Source organism: Meles meles, chromosome 16 (assembly GCF_922984935.1).
Source record: "Meles meles chromosome 16, mMelMel3.1 paternal haplotype, whole genome shotgun sequence".
Lineage (NCBI taxonomy): Eukaryota > Metazoa > Chordata > Mammalia > Carnivora > Mustelidae > Meles > Meles meles.
The window spans coordinates 61,059,263-61,075,357 of NC_060081.1; the positions used below are offsets into that span (position 1 = coordinate 61,059,263).

The 16,095-nt window shown below is 41.2% G+C and overlaps 1 protein-coding gene across 2 annotated transcripts in view; it reads left to right on the plus strand.

Moving 5' to 3' along the window:
- The window catches only part of RPN2 (ribophorin II), a 62,583-nt gene that overhangs the window by 18,202 nt on the left and 28,286 nt on the right, over positions 1-16,095 (plus strand). For both annotated transcript variants that reach the window (XM_045980870.1, XM_045980871.1), the window contains exons 5-9: positions 1,979-2,054; positions 3,048-3,182; positions 5,183-5,359; positions 7,028-7,146; positions 9,121-9,226. In XM_045980870.1, the coding sequence (XP_045836826.1) occupies positions 1,979-2,054; positions 3,048-3,182; positions 5,183-5,359; positions 7,028-7,146; positions 9,121-9,226 (613 nt within the window). The remainder of the gene's footprint in view (positions 1-1,978; positions 2,055-3,047; positions 3,183-5,182; positions 5,360-7,027; positions 7,147-9,120; positions 9,227-16,095) is intronic.

Here is a 16,095-nt window from a genome sequence, read left to right on the forward strand (position 1 = left end):
GCATCCCATAGGAGTCTTTGAATGTTTGGGGCTTCCCTGCCCATGAACTGTAACTGCTCTGTTTTCTAGCTTGTCACCTTAGTGGGATTAGTTTTCCACAGAGGGAATCTAAATGGTTATGATCTCAAGGGAAGCAGACAGATTCTCTCTCCATTCCCCACCATGACAACTTGATGGGCACATGGTGGTTTCACAGAAAGGCCCCGTCACCTCTTGGGAAACAAGGGGTCATTCTGGGGTTGAGTAGCTTTTGCTTAACCAGTGGGGGTCCTCTGCTTTCTCCATTCCACCCGGAAAACCACCATTTCTATTTTCCAGGTTATCTGCACTAAGAGAATAGAATGTAATTAAAAAAATCTTATGTGGGGCACCTGGGTGGCTCAGTGGGTTAAGCCTCTGCCTTCAATTCAGGTCATGATCTCGGGGTCCTGGGATCGAGCCCCACATCAGGCTCTCTGATCAGCAGGGAGACTGCTTCCCCGTCTCTCTGCCTGCCTCTCTGCCTACTTGTGATCTCTCTCTCTGCCAAATAAATAAATAAAAATTAAAAAAAAAAAATCTTATGTGTGTGCACCTACCAAATTCTACCTGTGAAGTTTATCTTACAGAAATACATTCATCAGTGGATGCAGCTACATGAATAAGCCATAGGAAGGATGACGTACTGACACACGCCACACCAAAGTGAGCCTTGAACACATGAGGCGAAGGGAAAGGAGCCAGACGCAGGTTACATAGTGTATGAACCCATTTAAAGGAGTTGTCCAGAGTAGGTAAATCCATAGACCCAGATGCAGATTGGGGGTTCCAGGGGCTGTGCCCATTAAACTAGGAAGAAGCTGCTCAATGGCTTCAGGGTTTTCTTTTGAAAATAGATAGAAACATTTTGGAACTACACAGAGGTGGTGAGATACATACTATATACCACTGCATTGTTCACTTTTCAGATGGTTAATTTTCTTATGTAAATTTCAGTTCAATTTAAAAATAGACCGGTCAATGAGGCTTGGTGCAGCACTGTATGACGTGGTACAACATAAATGTGTCCACGAGAGAGTCAGGGAGTAAATTGTGGTACATCCAAGTAGTAGAGTATTATGTCCTGGTTCATAAGAGTGAGGGATGTTTATTTATACTGATACTGAAAGACATACACATTGTATTATTAAGTTAATAAGTTGGAAAAGACTTATCTTTAGGGTAGGTATTAAAGGAATTTTATTTTTGACAAATAACATGCTTTTATAATCAGGAATAAATGGTAGGGAAACAAAGAATAAATTCTGGTTTCAGAACCAAATTCCTTTTACCTTATTTAATGCCTGAAGGGTGAGTGACTTTCAGGTCCTCCAGCAGGGTGAGGATGGCATGAGTATTGGAGCAGTCAGCACGTGTCCAGTGACGGCTTCCTGTTCATAGCACGGGGATCTGGTTTCAGACAAGTTGCTCCAAATTCTACCCAACAGTCTGCAAATATAGATTCCATAATATTTCTTCAGTCTTAGAGTGAGAAAAGTAGAAAGTTCCCAGGCAGCTAAGTTCTGCCTAGCACAGTGCTTTGTACAACTCGGAGCTGCCAGATACCCTCGACCCACTTGAATGCTGTTCTCCTGAAAGAGCCTAACTCTTCTAAACCTAAGCGAGTCTTATTCAGTGTTTGGTATTTGAAGCCACTAGGAACAAAACAGATTTCCAGAAAGGGTGAACTTGCGCTCTGTCTCTTCTCTAAGTGCCCACACTTACTAAGTGCCCACAATACTTATTTCAGGTCATGTTGCCTGGATTGCCTTTTCCTACTGTTAGGATCTTTGTAATGTAGCAGCCTTTCCCAACTGGATTGTAATTAAGCTCCTGAACGGCTAAGACAGTCTTATACTTCTAAAGAACAGGAGAGGGATATTCCTGAAAGCATCCCGATTCGGGAATGAGCGAGCAGATGAAAGGAGGTAAGACCTGACATTCACTCTTTATCTTCCAGAACGGTCCAGGCTCTGCAGACGGCATCCCACCTGTCCCAGCACGCTGACTTGAGGAGCATCGTGGAGGAGATTGAGGTGTGAATTTATTTCGCCAAATGAATTTCCCAGATCCTGTCTTTGAAACCCTTTTAAAGAGTCTTGCAGATAGACATGCATGGCTTATTTTGGCCAGTGACATTTCTTTTCACACCCATGACACACTTCCGCTCTTTGTATGAGAGCAATATGTCCTGGGGGATATTCGCTAGGGTAGGATAGTTACACCATCCATTAGGTAACAGTTTGTTTTGCCAGCCCTTTGTCGATATAGGTTCATAGTCCATAGATTTTAGAGCCTAACAAACCTGAAATTTAGGTATTTTTTTTCTGCTACTTAGTTCTCAGACAAATTATTTCATGTCTGAGCCTCGATTCCTTATATGGTGTTGTAGGAACAAGTGAGGTTCTAAAATACCTGATTCGTAATAGGTGCTTGGCAAGGGGTCACTGTGTTTTTAGAATGACTCGATCCTTCCCTTTGCCCAGGACCTCCCGCTGCTAAGAGACGGCTCTTGTGGATGACATAGCCTGTGATGACAGGCAGTCCACCCGGTGTCCTCACTGCGTGCCCCACAGGCACTTTTGCTGCCTTATCTTGTTGCCCAGGAGAGGAGCATGTCTCTGTCCATCCTTTAGAGCACTGAATGAGAAAGAGCAGTGCTCTGCTATGTAGGTTGTATCCAGACAGATGGCTGTGGAATCCACCTGTGTCCTGATGCTTCCTGGGTGCCCTGCAGCCCGGGGTCCTCGGTGCCCTGACTCCGGGGCTTGGGCTTGAGTACCAGGGGTCAGGGAAGGGGGCGCTCCCAGGGCTGCGGAAGACACTGTCTCTCCAGGTGCCTGTGGGGTACACTTTATTCTCTGCCTCAGCATCTTGTTTGACAGAGTACTCCAGATTTTAATGTGGTTCTCCAGATTTAGAGATTTAGAGTGAAATTTCTCAAAACTGCCTGCACGGGGTGACCGTGGTTTGCGTATCTCCTTCTGTGATCACTTGACTTCCAGCCTGCTTCCATTTTGTTGTGACAGGATCTTGTTGCCCGCCTCGATGAACTGGGAGGTGTGTATCTCCAGTTTGAAGAAGGACTGGAAACCACAGCCTTATTTGTGGCTGCCACCTACAAGCTCATGGACCACGTGGGCACGGAGCCATCCATTAAGGAGGTACCTAACCATTCTCGGGCGTGAAACCCAAAGGGGTTGTTGACTTCATCTGCTAAGAACAGCTTTTTTCAGAGGGGGTGTTGAGTTGGGCTTGGGGTATAGTCACACGGTGTCTTGGGTTAGGCATTGAAAATGAGAAACAGATGTAATGCCTATCCTCAAGAAACTGGTTGTCTGTGGAATAGACATGTAAACGGTATCACAGTTGACTTACTTTATTGTTTTTGTCTTATAACACTTTATAGTTTATAAAGCATTTTTATGTGTGGCTCATTTGATTACCATAGGAAATCTGAGTAATATGCTCAGGCAGACTTGGTCCCTCTGTAGAATGGCAGCGTGACACATGTGGGGACACACAGATAATAGGTAGTAGCGATGCCCCTAAACCAGGTCTCCCCATGCTGCGGGCTCTCTCTTTCCCGCACACTGGGTAGTAGATCTCCTGCCTTGTTACATTTGCTTTAAATTGGGGAGGGTATGTCATGAGGTGCTGACAAGAAGGCCACGTGATTACACTAGTTTCACCTCTCTCTCTTCTGGTACTCCTTACTGCTTGTTTCTTGAGTGATTTCCATGTCGGTGGCCCAGGCAAACCCTCCTCCTGTTCTCCCTTCCACCTCATCTTTGGCAATGGCTAAATCTTAATTAATCTTTGCTGATTGATAGAGTTATCTGAGAGGCATGTGTGTCTACCGGACATCTACCAAGATTTAGTTCTTTTTTTCTTTTCTTTGTGGTCCCCCCCCCCCCGCCAAAGGGAGCTCATTAACCTGAAAGAACCTTTGGTTGGAATGTGTGTGGTTCCTTTTTGAGCCGGACCCTCTTTGTACCCCTTGTTTGTGAGAAGGCTACCAACACTTGAGCTAAAGGATTTAAAAGACAAGCTGCTGTTGTTTTAATTTTAGGAGGAGAGATTTGGGTTCCAAGTTAGAACTTTGATTTCTTTCATGCATTTTGAGTTTTGTGCTGAGTTTCTTCAAGTAAATAGTAATTAATGATCTGTCTTGGGTAATTTGAATTTTCTATTTTCTCTGGAGGATATGACCTAATAATTTATTCATGTATTAGCATTCTTCTGTTGTCTTTGGTTCATCCTGAGTATAGAAGATCTGGAGATGCCATACTCTCTTAATGTCTACAATGGGTGGAGTACAGGAATGTGGGTCTTACGGTACAAATCATTTAGGAACTCTCCTATACACAGCACGGTAGATGAGTTGGTGATAGTCTACATACACAACTTAAACTTTTTCTTGCTTTATTCCCAAGCTTCTGCTAGCCAGGTATTTGGATGGAGTAATTTTGCTGTCACTGCTTTTGACATAACCATTCTGGTGAATAGTCACCCATTTTAACATGTCAACAGCCTAGTGATGGAAAAATGTAATTGGTACAATTAAAGAAAATTATTTCATGTCGACTGTGAATAACACTGTCGGGAACAAGGGAGCTCTTTTGTTAGATTGGAGGTTTTAAAAAACAAAACTGATTGAAGTGGAAAATGTTTCCTCTTAAGCAAACAACCTCCAGAATTTTAATAATGCCTTTTAGCTTCCACTTTTTTAAAAAACTGCTTTTAGTTTTCTTCTGGAAACAGCCCATTAGTTCTTAATGGAAAGTTATTTTAGTTTCTTTCTAATGTACATTTTGGCTATAAGGTTTGGTCTTGTGAATTCAAGCTTAACTCCAGTGTACTGCTCAGAGGGGGTTCGGGAGGGAGGTTAGGTTAGGTGGGAGGGTGAGAGGAATTGGGAAAGAATATATTTTCTTCTGGGAGGAGACAGACTTACGTGTGAATTTTGGTCTTGCTTTTTTTTTTTTTTTTTTCCTTCTGTTTTTTCTTTTCCTATTATAACTTGTAGGAGTTACTTAACCTTTTAACCTCATTTTCCTCATTTGGAAAACATTGATAGCATCAGTCTTTTCAGGGTTTGGGTCAAGATGACCACCTTCCTGCCAGAGGACGATCTCAAGTTGCATTTCCCCTTTTCTTTCAGGATCAGGTCATCCAACTCATGAACGCCATCTTCAGCAAGAAGAACTTTGAGTCACTCTCAGAAGCCTTCAGCGTGGCCTCTGCTGCCGCTGCGCTCTCTCAGAACCGCTATCACGTGCCAGTTGTGGTTGTGCCTGAGGGCTCTCCTTCCGACACTTACGAGCAGGCTATCCTTCGGGTATGACTTCCGTGTCCAAACTGTGTGGCCCTGACCTTTTCCCAGTGGAAGGCTCTCAGAAATCTAAGGACTGGTGGACATCTAATTGTAACCACTTTCCCCAACTGAGGACACACCCATTAAAAGTAGAGCAAGGCTCATTTCCCTTAGCCTGGAATTGGGGTTATGACCAGTGGATGAACTAGTCACAGAACTCTTCAAAAAAATCCAGAAAAGGGCACCTGGGTGGCTCAGTGGGTTGCGCCGCTGCCTTTGGCTCAGGTCATGATCTCGGGGTCCTGGGATCGAGTCCCACTTCGGGCTGTCTGCTCAGTGGGGAGCCTGCTTCCCTCTCTCTCTCTCTCTGCCTGCCTCTCTGCCTACTTGTGATCTCTCTCTGTCAAATAAATAAATAAAATCTTAAAAAAAAAAAAAATCCAGAAAAGTTTTTTTTTCTTTTCCTGGAAGATTTTTTTTTTAAAAGATTTTATTCATTTATTTGAGAGAGGCAGAGAGAGAGGAGGAAGCAGGCTCCCCGCCGAGCAGAGAGCCCGATGCAGGGCTCGATCCCAGGAGCCTGGGATCATGACCTGAGCCGAAGGCAAAGGCTTTAACCCACTGAGCCACCCAGGCACCCCTTTCCTGGAAGATTTTTTATCGTCAGTCTTTTGAGAAAAGATGCAAGAAAAATGTATTTCTGGGGTCGTAACACTAAATGTATAGAGGAGTCTTGCTTCTAAAAGGCATTTTCCAGTACCAGAACTTTCTAAATACATTATTTAAAGACCACTTTTTAAATTCCCCTGTAATTCTGGTGCTTACAGTTGTTAACACCAGGTCTCTTCCTCCTGCTGTTGACAGTTTGTCTTTCTGCCTCTTCATAGTATGTCCCTCCCTCTCACTCAGCAGGAAGCAGAGACTGCTTTTTTATGGTGACTCTGAACAGAGGAAGTGCACAGATCTTGAGTAAGCTTCGAGTTTTCATCTCAAATGAGGCATATGTTGATGTTTGGAAATCAGTGATAAGCTAACATCTTCATAAGAACTTAGCATTCTATTTATGTCTAAACATTGGGGTTCCACGCAAGACAATTCCACCAGTTCTACTTTGGTGGCCTCTTTAAATATTCTCCTGAGGAAGTGCCTTCTCTTTCAAAATTGCCTGTCCTCTCCCTGCCTGTACTCACACCCCCTCAGCAAAGGCTGGGATGAGAAATCATCTGATTAACATAGTTCACCGTAAGTCAGGAGGGGGCAGCTAGGAGAGCAAAGTAGAAGTACTGGCTTTGTAGCTAGATGGGCTGCGGTTTGAGTCCTAGACCAACTGAACTGGCCATGTGGCCTCAGTTTCTTCATCTGTAAAGTAGAGATTATGCCATCTATCTCAGATGATTGATAAAGGAGGTTGTGTGTAAAGTGCCCATCCCCGTCTGAAGAATGAATGTTGGACGAGATCATCTTTAAGATCCCCTCTGCCTCTAACATTCTATAATCTATCCCCATTACCAATCTCCTTGTATTTTGTGTCTGATTTCTGATAGATTGTAGACCAGAGTCAGTGAAAATGTCTTGAAATAAAGTGTCTCTTCCCCTGCAGAGCTGGCTCCCTGTGGATAAATCGCCCCAGAAACAAAATTTTGTACTCCTTTGTCCTTTGTTGCTACAGATAATTTTAAAATTTATTTCTAGTTGCAGGTCACCAATGTTCTATCTCAGCCTCTGACTCAGGCCACTGTTAAACTAGAACATGCTAAATCTGTTGCTTCCAGAGCCACTGTCCTCCAGAAGACATCTTTTACCCCTGTCGGGTAAGTCTTGAACTTATTTTTGAAGGGTACCAATAGACTTGTTTTGCCTGCAGCCAATATAACACGAATTAGTATGGATATTATGAAATACCCCCAAATCAAATTTACCTAAACTTTGCTTAGGTAAATTTAACTTCCTAATGTATAGTTATTTAAGAAAAGGATTTTTTAAAGCTAAAAGAGGGACACCTGGCTGACATAATTGGTAGAGCATAGGAATCTTAATTTCAGGGTTGTGAGTTCAAGCCACAAATTGGGTGTAGAGATCACTAAAAAACAAACAAACAACAACAACAAAAAATAAAGCTAAAAGAATTTTGTTTTAGTTTTAATGTTTCCTTCCATATCTATTTCTAGTTGTCTCTGTCTTGTCATTGTGATGTAAGTAGCAGGTTTTAAATTTGTTACTGTTTTTTCTTGATATATGAGTAATACATATTTATTGTAGGATAAATACAGAAAAGCCCAAAAAATAAAATAAAAATCACTGATAGTTCTACCACTTAGAGATAACTCCTGTTCACATTTTGTCTTTTTTTTGTCAGCCCTTTTTCTATGCAAATAAACATATTTTTAATTGAATTAGGATATGCTTTGTCTATAACAATGTCTTGTGATTATTTCCCCCATAGGATTAAATCTTCTTCTTCAGTCTTATTTTTTAAAAAATATTTTTGTTTATTTATTTGAGAGAGAGAGATCAGAATGGGTGGAAACGGGGTGGAGGAGGGGGTTGCGCGGCAGGGGAGGGGTGTGTGCGGCAGGTGGTGAGTACAGAGAGGGAGCCCAACAACAGGGCCTGATCCCGGGATCCCAGGATCCCAGGATCATGACCTGACCGACAGCCACCAGGTGCCACTTTAGTCTTTTTTTTTTTTTAATATTTTATTTATTTGACAGAGATCACAAGTAGGCAGAGAGGCAGGCAGAGAGAGAGAGGAGGAAGCAGGCTCCCCGCTGAGCAGAGAGCCCAACGTGGGGCTCGATCCCAAGACCCTGGGATCATGACCTGAGCCGAAGGCAGAGGCTTTAACCCACTGAGCCACCCAGGCACCCCTTAGTCTTATTTTTAATGGTTGCATATTGTCAAGGAAATTTTAAAAGAATTAAGGATCAATTTTTATATGAGATCTTGTTAAGTGTTAAATTGGTAAGCTAATGAGACTGGGAACTCTGAGTTTTAGAGAGAATATCCATTTTTTAAATTTATTTTTTATTTTAAGTAAGCTTTAGGTGCAATATGGGGCTTGAACCCCAGAGGGTCAAGAGTCACATGCTAAAAAAAAAAAAAAGTTGTTGCATGCTCTACTGACAGAGCCAGCCAGGTGCCCCAAGAATATTCATTTCTTAGACAATGATAAAGATAAACAGACAATATGTCAGATTAAAAAGCAAAATCATTTTTAGGAATGATGAGTAGAATGGTAAAAGATACTTGGGATTTTACTATGTAGTTGGAGTTAATTCTCTACCTTCCCCCCCCTTTAAAATAAAAGTTACTAATATTTTCATAAAAGTAAGACATGTCATTTTTAGGAAATTCACAAAACGCAGAAAAGTAGAAGTAATATAAAAAATTGCCTGCAATTATACTGCTCTGCACCAGCCTTTTTGAACATTTCTACTCTCTCGCTGTCTCTTTTTTATAAACATAATAGGGATCATACTGTAGACTGTTTTGCATTTAATTGTGGAAGTCTACCCGAAAGGGTGGGGTTTTGGGAGTGGAGAGGAGGAAACAAAGCAAAGAAGACTTCAGAGACTAGAAGGAGGAGGTCATTTTAGATTTCTCTGAAGTTTCTCCCACACCATAATCTCTGACTAAGCAGGAGGTGGCCCAGTTGGGTGGGAAGTTTAAAGGAGAAGACGAGGTGTAAGCCTGGCTTATCTCAAGGAGGGCCACGCGCGGCCCATTTGTTACATTCATGACTTTACTATGTGAGTTCTTGCTAACCCTGCTGTCATTCTTAACAGGGATGTTTTTGAACTAAACTTCATGAATGTCAAATTTTCCAGTGGTTATTATGACTTCTCTGTCAAAGTTGAAGGTGACAACCGTTATATTGCAAATAGTGTCGAGGTAAGTGCTTTTCTTGTCATCCCCATTAAATCCAAGGAAATGACCAAGTAGGCACACAGGATTACTCGTCTGGTATATTGACTTCATTTTACAGCCAAGTTAATGTGAATATGTTAAGAGAAGGGTAAGTTTAAACTACGCTTTGCCAAGAACTTGATCATAGTGAGTTTTATTTGTAAATTATTCATTTTCTGGTATGATTTAGTATCTCACATAAAATTTAGGAGGTAGAAAAAATAAAAATCACCTATAATTTCACTGAGACATAAGTTTCTTATTATGATATTTTGTTTGGTAAGTCTTGATAGATTTAGAAAAGTGCCTGATGCTGATTACGTGATGAAAAGCACCCAGGGACATACTGTAATGAGGCTCTCTGGGTAAAATACAAAAGAAAATCATTAAGTTTCTTTCTTTTTTTGGGGGGGACATGGGCAGCACAAGTTTATTGAGTGATACCAAAGTGATAGTACAAAGCTCCTGAGGAGGGAAGGGACCCGAGAGGGTTGCCTGAAAATCAGTAAGTTTCATAATGAATTGTGTTTCAGATATTTAGCTAACGCTAGTTGTGTTGAAGATCCCAAGATCCAAAGTGGTTCTAAGGATGACAAACTACGCCTCATTTATCAGATGCTTGGGGAGTGAGGAATTTCACATTAGTGGTTTTCCTAGCTAATTGGAGTATACCCCTTCAGGCACCATGGCTTTCATTTTAACCTTTTCTGTAGAAGTTTATTTAAGATGAATTACATGTTTTTATACTTTCTTAAACTATGGGATATGATTTAACCATTTCTTTTTTTTTTTTTTCTCTCTCTCTATTTGACAGAGAGAGACCACAAGTAGGCAGAGAGGCAGGCAAAGAGAGAGGGGGAAGCAGGCTCCCCGCAGAGCAGAGAGCCTGATGTGGGGCTCCATCCCAGGACCCTGAGACCATGACCTGAGCCGAAGGCAGAGGCTTAACCCACTGAGCCACCCAGGCGCCCCAACCATTTCTTATTCTTAATTAGAATCATCAGTATGAACCCTTTATTGAAGGCCTATGACATGAGAAGCCTACTTCTGTGTGCTTTTGCTTACGTTAGTTTTTGTCTTACTACAACCCTAAGACACAGATGAAGCCATCTTCACTGCACAGAAGAGGCTCATAGGGGTGGAGTAACTTGTCCAAGGTCATACAGCCTGTGCTTGGGTGGGTTCTCTGCCCAGTATGAGTTTGGTTAGCATGCTCTGGTGAATATACAGCCTGCCTGGAGGCTGCAGGGCTGTGTGCAGCTCCTGCTCTGGCCTTTGTATGGCATCACTCCCTTCAGCTGTCCTTTCTCAGTGCCTTTGCTGTGTCTTTGCTGTATCTACTTAATTCTTGTGCATTCTGTTGGGTGAGGGAAACTTGGAGTGGTCCTGTGCCTCTCCTGAATAGTTAAATACATACTCTTTGGGAGAACGCTTTTTTCTTAACTTTTCAGGTGTCATTTACCACTCACTTTTTTTTTTTTTTTCGTTTTTAAAAGTTTATTTTAGTCTTTATTTTTTTAAGTAAATCCTGTGCCCAGCATGGGGCTCAAACTCATGACTCTGTGATCAAGAGTCACACGCTCCAGCAACTGAGTCAGCCAGTCTACCCCTCGTTTTTCTTTCTTTAATAAAACTTTTTCATTTTGAAATAATTTTGAACTTAAGTTGCAAAAACAGTATGAAGAATTTCCGTGTGAAGTAATGAAGTTTTTGGGTTTTTTTTAACACACGTTTTTAAACTTTTTAAAAAAAAAGATTTTTCATTTATTTATTTTTGAGAGCGAGAAAGAAAGAGTACAGAGGGAGCAGACTCCCTACTTAGCAGAGAGCCTGACGTGGGGTTCAATCCCGGGACCCGGAGACCATGACCTCAGCCGAAGGCAGAGGCTTAACCAACTGAGCCATGAGGCGCCCTGAGTTTTTAGGTTTTAAGGATGGAAAACTATACCTCATTTATCTGTTGCTTTGTGGGAATGGACTTAACCAAGCAAAGTAGTATCAAGAATGCCCTTTACCCAGCTTCCCCAAATATTAATGTCTTATGTAACTGTTATATAATTGTCAGACCCAGGAAATTAACATGATGCATGCTACTAACTAGTCTATAGACTTTAATTCAAATTTCACTAGTTATCCTACCAGTGTCCCTATTCTAATCTGGGATTCAACTTAGGGTCATATGTCCCTTTTGCCTCCTCTAAGTTATAGTATAGTTTCTTTCATGACCTTGACACTTTAGAAGTACTTTCTGTTTAGCTTGTAGAATGTCCCTCACTTTGGGTATTGAGTTTCCTCAAAATTAAACTCGGGCCACGTGGTTTTGTTTTTTTTTTTTCATTTTATTTATTTTTTTCAGCATAACAGTATTCATTGTTTTTGCACAACACCCAGTGCTCCATGCAAAACGTGCCCTCCCCATTACCCCCAACCTCCCACCCCTGACCCTTCAAAACCCTCAGGTTGTTTTTCAGAGTCCATAGTCTCTTATGGTTCGCCTCCCCTCCCCAATGTCCATAGCCCCCTCCCCCTCTCCCAGTCCCACCTCCCCACAGCAAACCCCAGTTTGTTTTGTGAGATTAAGAGTCATTTATGGTTTGTCTCCCTCCCAATCCCATCTTGTTTCATTTATTCTTCTCCTATCCCCCTAACCCCCCATGTTGCTTCTCCATGTCCTCATATCAGGGAGATCATATGATAGTTGTCTTTCTCTGATTGACTTATTTCACTAAGCATGATACGCTCTAGTTCCATCCACGTCGTCGCAAATGGCAAGATTTCATTTCTTTTGATGGCTGCATAGTATTCCATTGTGTATATATACCACATCTTCTTTATCCATTCATCTGTTGATGGACATCTAGGTTCTTTCCATAGTTTGGCTATTGTAGACATTGCTGCTATAAACATTCGGGTACACGTGCCCCTTCGGATCACTATGTTTGTATCTTTAGGGTAAATACCCAGTAGTGCCATTGCTGGGTCATAGGGTAGTTCTATTTTCAACGTTTTGAGGAACCTCCATGCTGTTTTCCAGAGTGGTTGCACCAGCTTGCATTCCCACCAACAGTGGAGGAGGGTTCCCCTTTCTCCGCATCCTCGCCAGCATCTGTCATTTCCTGACTTGTTAATTTTAGCCATTCTGACTGGTGTGAGGTGATATCTCATTGTGGTTTTGATTTTTATTTCCCTGATGCCGAGTGACGTGGAGCACTTTTTCATGTGTCTGTTGGCCATCTGGATGTCTTCTTTGCAGAAATGTCTGTTCATGTCCTCTGCCCATTTCTTGATTGGATTGTTTGTTCTTTGGGTGTTGAGTTTGCTAAGTTCCTTATAAATTTTGGATACTAGCCCTTTATCTGATATGTCGTTTGCAAATATCTTCTCCCATTCTGTCAGTTGTCTTTTGGTTTTGTTAACTGTTTCCTTTGCTGTGCAAAAGCTTTTGATCTTGATGAAGTCCCAACAGTTCATTTTTGCCCTTGCTTCCCTTGCCTTTGCCGTTGTTCCTAGGAAGATGTTGCTGCGGCTGAGGTCGAAGAGGTTGCTGCCTGCATTCTCCTCAAGGATTTTGATGGATTCCTTTCTCACATTGAGGTCCTTCATCCATTTGGAGTCTATTTTCGTGTGTGGTGTAAGGAAGTGGTCCAATTTCATTTTTCTGCATGTGGCTGTCCAATTTTCCCAGCACCATTTATTGAAGAGGCTGTCTTTTTTCCATTGGACATTCTTTCCTGCTTTGTCGAAGATTAGTTGACCATAGAGTTGAGGGTCGATTTCTGGGCTCTCTATTCTGTTTCATTGATCTATGGGTCTGTTTTTGTGCCAGTACCATGTTGTCTTGATGATGACAGCTTTGTAATAGAGCTTGAAGTCCGGAATTGTGATGCCATCAACTTTGGCTTTCTTTTTCAATATTCCTTTGGCTATTCGAGGTCTTTTCTGGTTCCATATAAATTTGAGGATTATTTGTTCCATTTCTTTGAAAAAAATGGATGGTATTTTGATAGGGATTGCATTAAATGTGTAGATTGCTTTAGGTAGCATGGACATTTTCACAATATTTATTCTTCCAATCCAGGAGCATGGAACATTTTTCCATTTCTTTGTGTCTTCCTCAATTTCTTTCATGAGTACTTTATAATTTTCTGTGTATAGATTCTTAGCCTCTTCGGTTAGGTTTATTCCTAGGTATCTTATAGTTTTGGGTACAATTGTAAATGGGATTGACTCCTTAATTTCTCTTTCTTCTGTCTTGTTGTTGGTGTACAGAAATGCAACTGATTTCTGTGCATTGATTTTATATCCTGACACTTTACTGAATTCCTGGACAAGTTCTAGCAGTTTTGGAGTGGAGTCTTTTGGGTTTTCCACATATAGTATCATATCATCTGCGAAGAGTGATAGTTTGACTTCTTCTTTACCAATTTGGATGCCTTTAATTTCTTTTTGTTGTCTGATTGCTGAGGCTAGGACTTCTAGTACTATGTTGAATAGCAGTGGTGATAATGGACATCCCTGCCGTGTTCCTGACCTTAGCGGAAAAGCTTTCAGTTTTTCTCCATTGAGAATGATATTTGCGGTGGGTTTTTCATAGATGGCTTGGATACTATTGAGGTATGTGCCCTCTATCCCTACACTTTGAAGAGTTTTGATCAGGAAGGGATGCTGTACTTTGTCAAATGCTTTTTCAGTGTCTACTGAGAGTATCATATGGTTCTTGTTCTTTCTTTTATTAATGTGTTGTATCACATTGATTGATTTGCGGATGTTGAACCAACCCTGCAGCCCTGGAATAAATCCCACTTGATCGTGGTGAATAATCCTTTTAATGTACTGTTGAATCCTATTGGCTAGTATTTTGGCGAGAATTTTTGTGTCTGTGTTCATCAAGGATATTGGTCTGTAGTTCTCTTTTTTGGTGGGATCCTTGTCTGGTTTTGGGATCAAGGTGATGCTGGCCTCATAAAATGAGTTTGGAAGTTTTCCTTCCATTTCTATTTTTTGGAACAGTTTCAGGAGAATAGGAATTAGTTCTTCTTTAAATGTTTGGTAGAATTCCCCTGGGAAGCCGTCTGGCCCTGGGCTTTTGTTTGTTTAGAGATTTTTGATGACTGTTTCAATCTCCTTACTGGTTATGGGCCTGTTCAGGTTTTCTATTTCTTCCTGGTTCAGTTGTGGTAGTTTATATGTCTCTAGGAATGCATCCATTTCTTCCAGATTGTCAAATTTGTTGGCGTAGAGTTGCTCATAGTATGTTCTTATAATTGTCTGTATTTCTTTGGTGTTAGTTGTGATCTCTCCTCTTTCATTCATGATTTTATTGATTTGGGTCCTTTCTCTTTTCTTTTTGATGAGTCTGGCCAGGGGTTTATCAATCTTATTGATTCTTTCAACGAACCAGCTCCTAGTTTCATTGATTTTTTCTATTGTTTTCTTGGTTTCTATTTCATTGATTTCTGCTCTGATCTTTATGATTTCTCTTCTCCTGCTGGGTTTAGGGTTTCTTTCTTGTTCTTTCTCCAGCTCCTTTACGTGTAGGGTTAGGTTGTGTACTTGAGACCTTTCTTGTTTCTTGAGAAAGGCTTGTACCGCTATATATTTTCCTCTCAGGACTGCCTTTGCTGTGTCCCACAGATTTTGAACTGTTGTGTTTTCATTATCATTTGTTTCCATGAATTTTTTCAATTCTTCTTTAATTTCCTGGTTGACCCATTCATTCTTTAGAAGGATGCTGTTTAGTCTCCATGTATTTGGGCTCTTTCCAGCTTTCCTCTTGTGATTGAGTTCTAGCTTCAGAGCATTGTGGTCTGAAAATATGCAGGGAATGATCCCAATCTTTTGATACCGGTTGAGACTTGATTTGTGACCCAGGATGTGATCTATTCTGGAGAAGGTTCCATGTGCACTAGAGAAGAATGTGTATTCTGTTGCTTTGGGATGAAATGTTCTGAATATATCTGTGATGTCCATCTGGTCCACTGTGTCATTTAAGGCCTTTATTTCCTTGTTGATCTTTTGCTTGGATGATCTGTCCATTTCAGTGAGGGGAGTGTTCAAGTCCCCTACTATTATTGTATTATTATTGATGTGTTTCTTTGATTTTGTTATTAATTGGTTGATATAGTTGGCTGCTCCCACGTTAGGGGCATAGATATTTAAAATTGTTAGATCTTCTTGTTGGACAGACCCTTTGAGTAGGATATAGTGTCCTTCCTCATCTCTTATTATAGTCTTTGGCTTAAAATCTAATTGATCTGATATAAGGATTGCCACCCCAGCTTTCTTCTGATGCCCATTAGCATGGTAAATTGTTTTCCACCCCCTCACTTTAAATCTGGAGGTGTCTTCACGTCTAAAATGAGTTTCTTGGGCAACATATAGATGGGTTTTGTTTTTTTATCCATTCTGATACCCTGTGTCTTTTGATTGGGGCATTTAGCCCATTAACATTCAGGGTAACTATTGAGAGATATGAATTTAGTGCCATTATTAGCCTGTAAGGTGACTGTTACTGTATATTGTCTCTGTACCTTTCTGATCTACTACTTTTAGGCTCTCTCTTTGCTTAGAGGACCCCTTTCAATATTTCCTGTAGAGCTGGTTTGGTGTTTGCAAATTCTTTCAGTTTTTGTTTGTCCTGGAAGCTTTTGATCTCTCCTTCTATTTTCAATGATAGCCTAGCTGGATAGAGTATTCTTGGCTGCATGTTTTTCTCGTTTAGTGCTCTGAATATATCATGCCAGCTCTTCCTGGCCTGCCAGGTCTCTGTGGATAAGTCTGCTGCCAATCTAATATTTTTACCATTGTATGTTACAGACTTCTTTTCTCGGGCTGCTTTCAGGATTTTCTCTTTG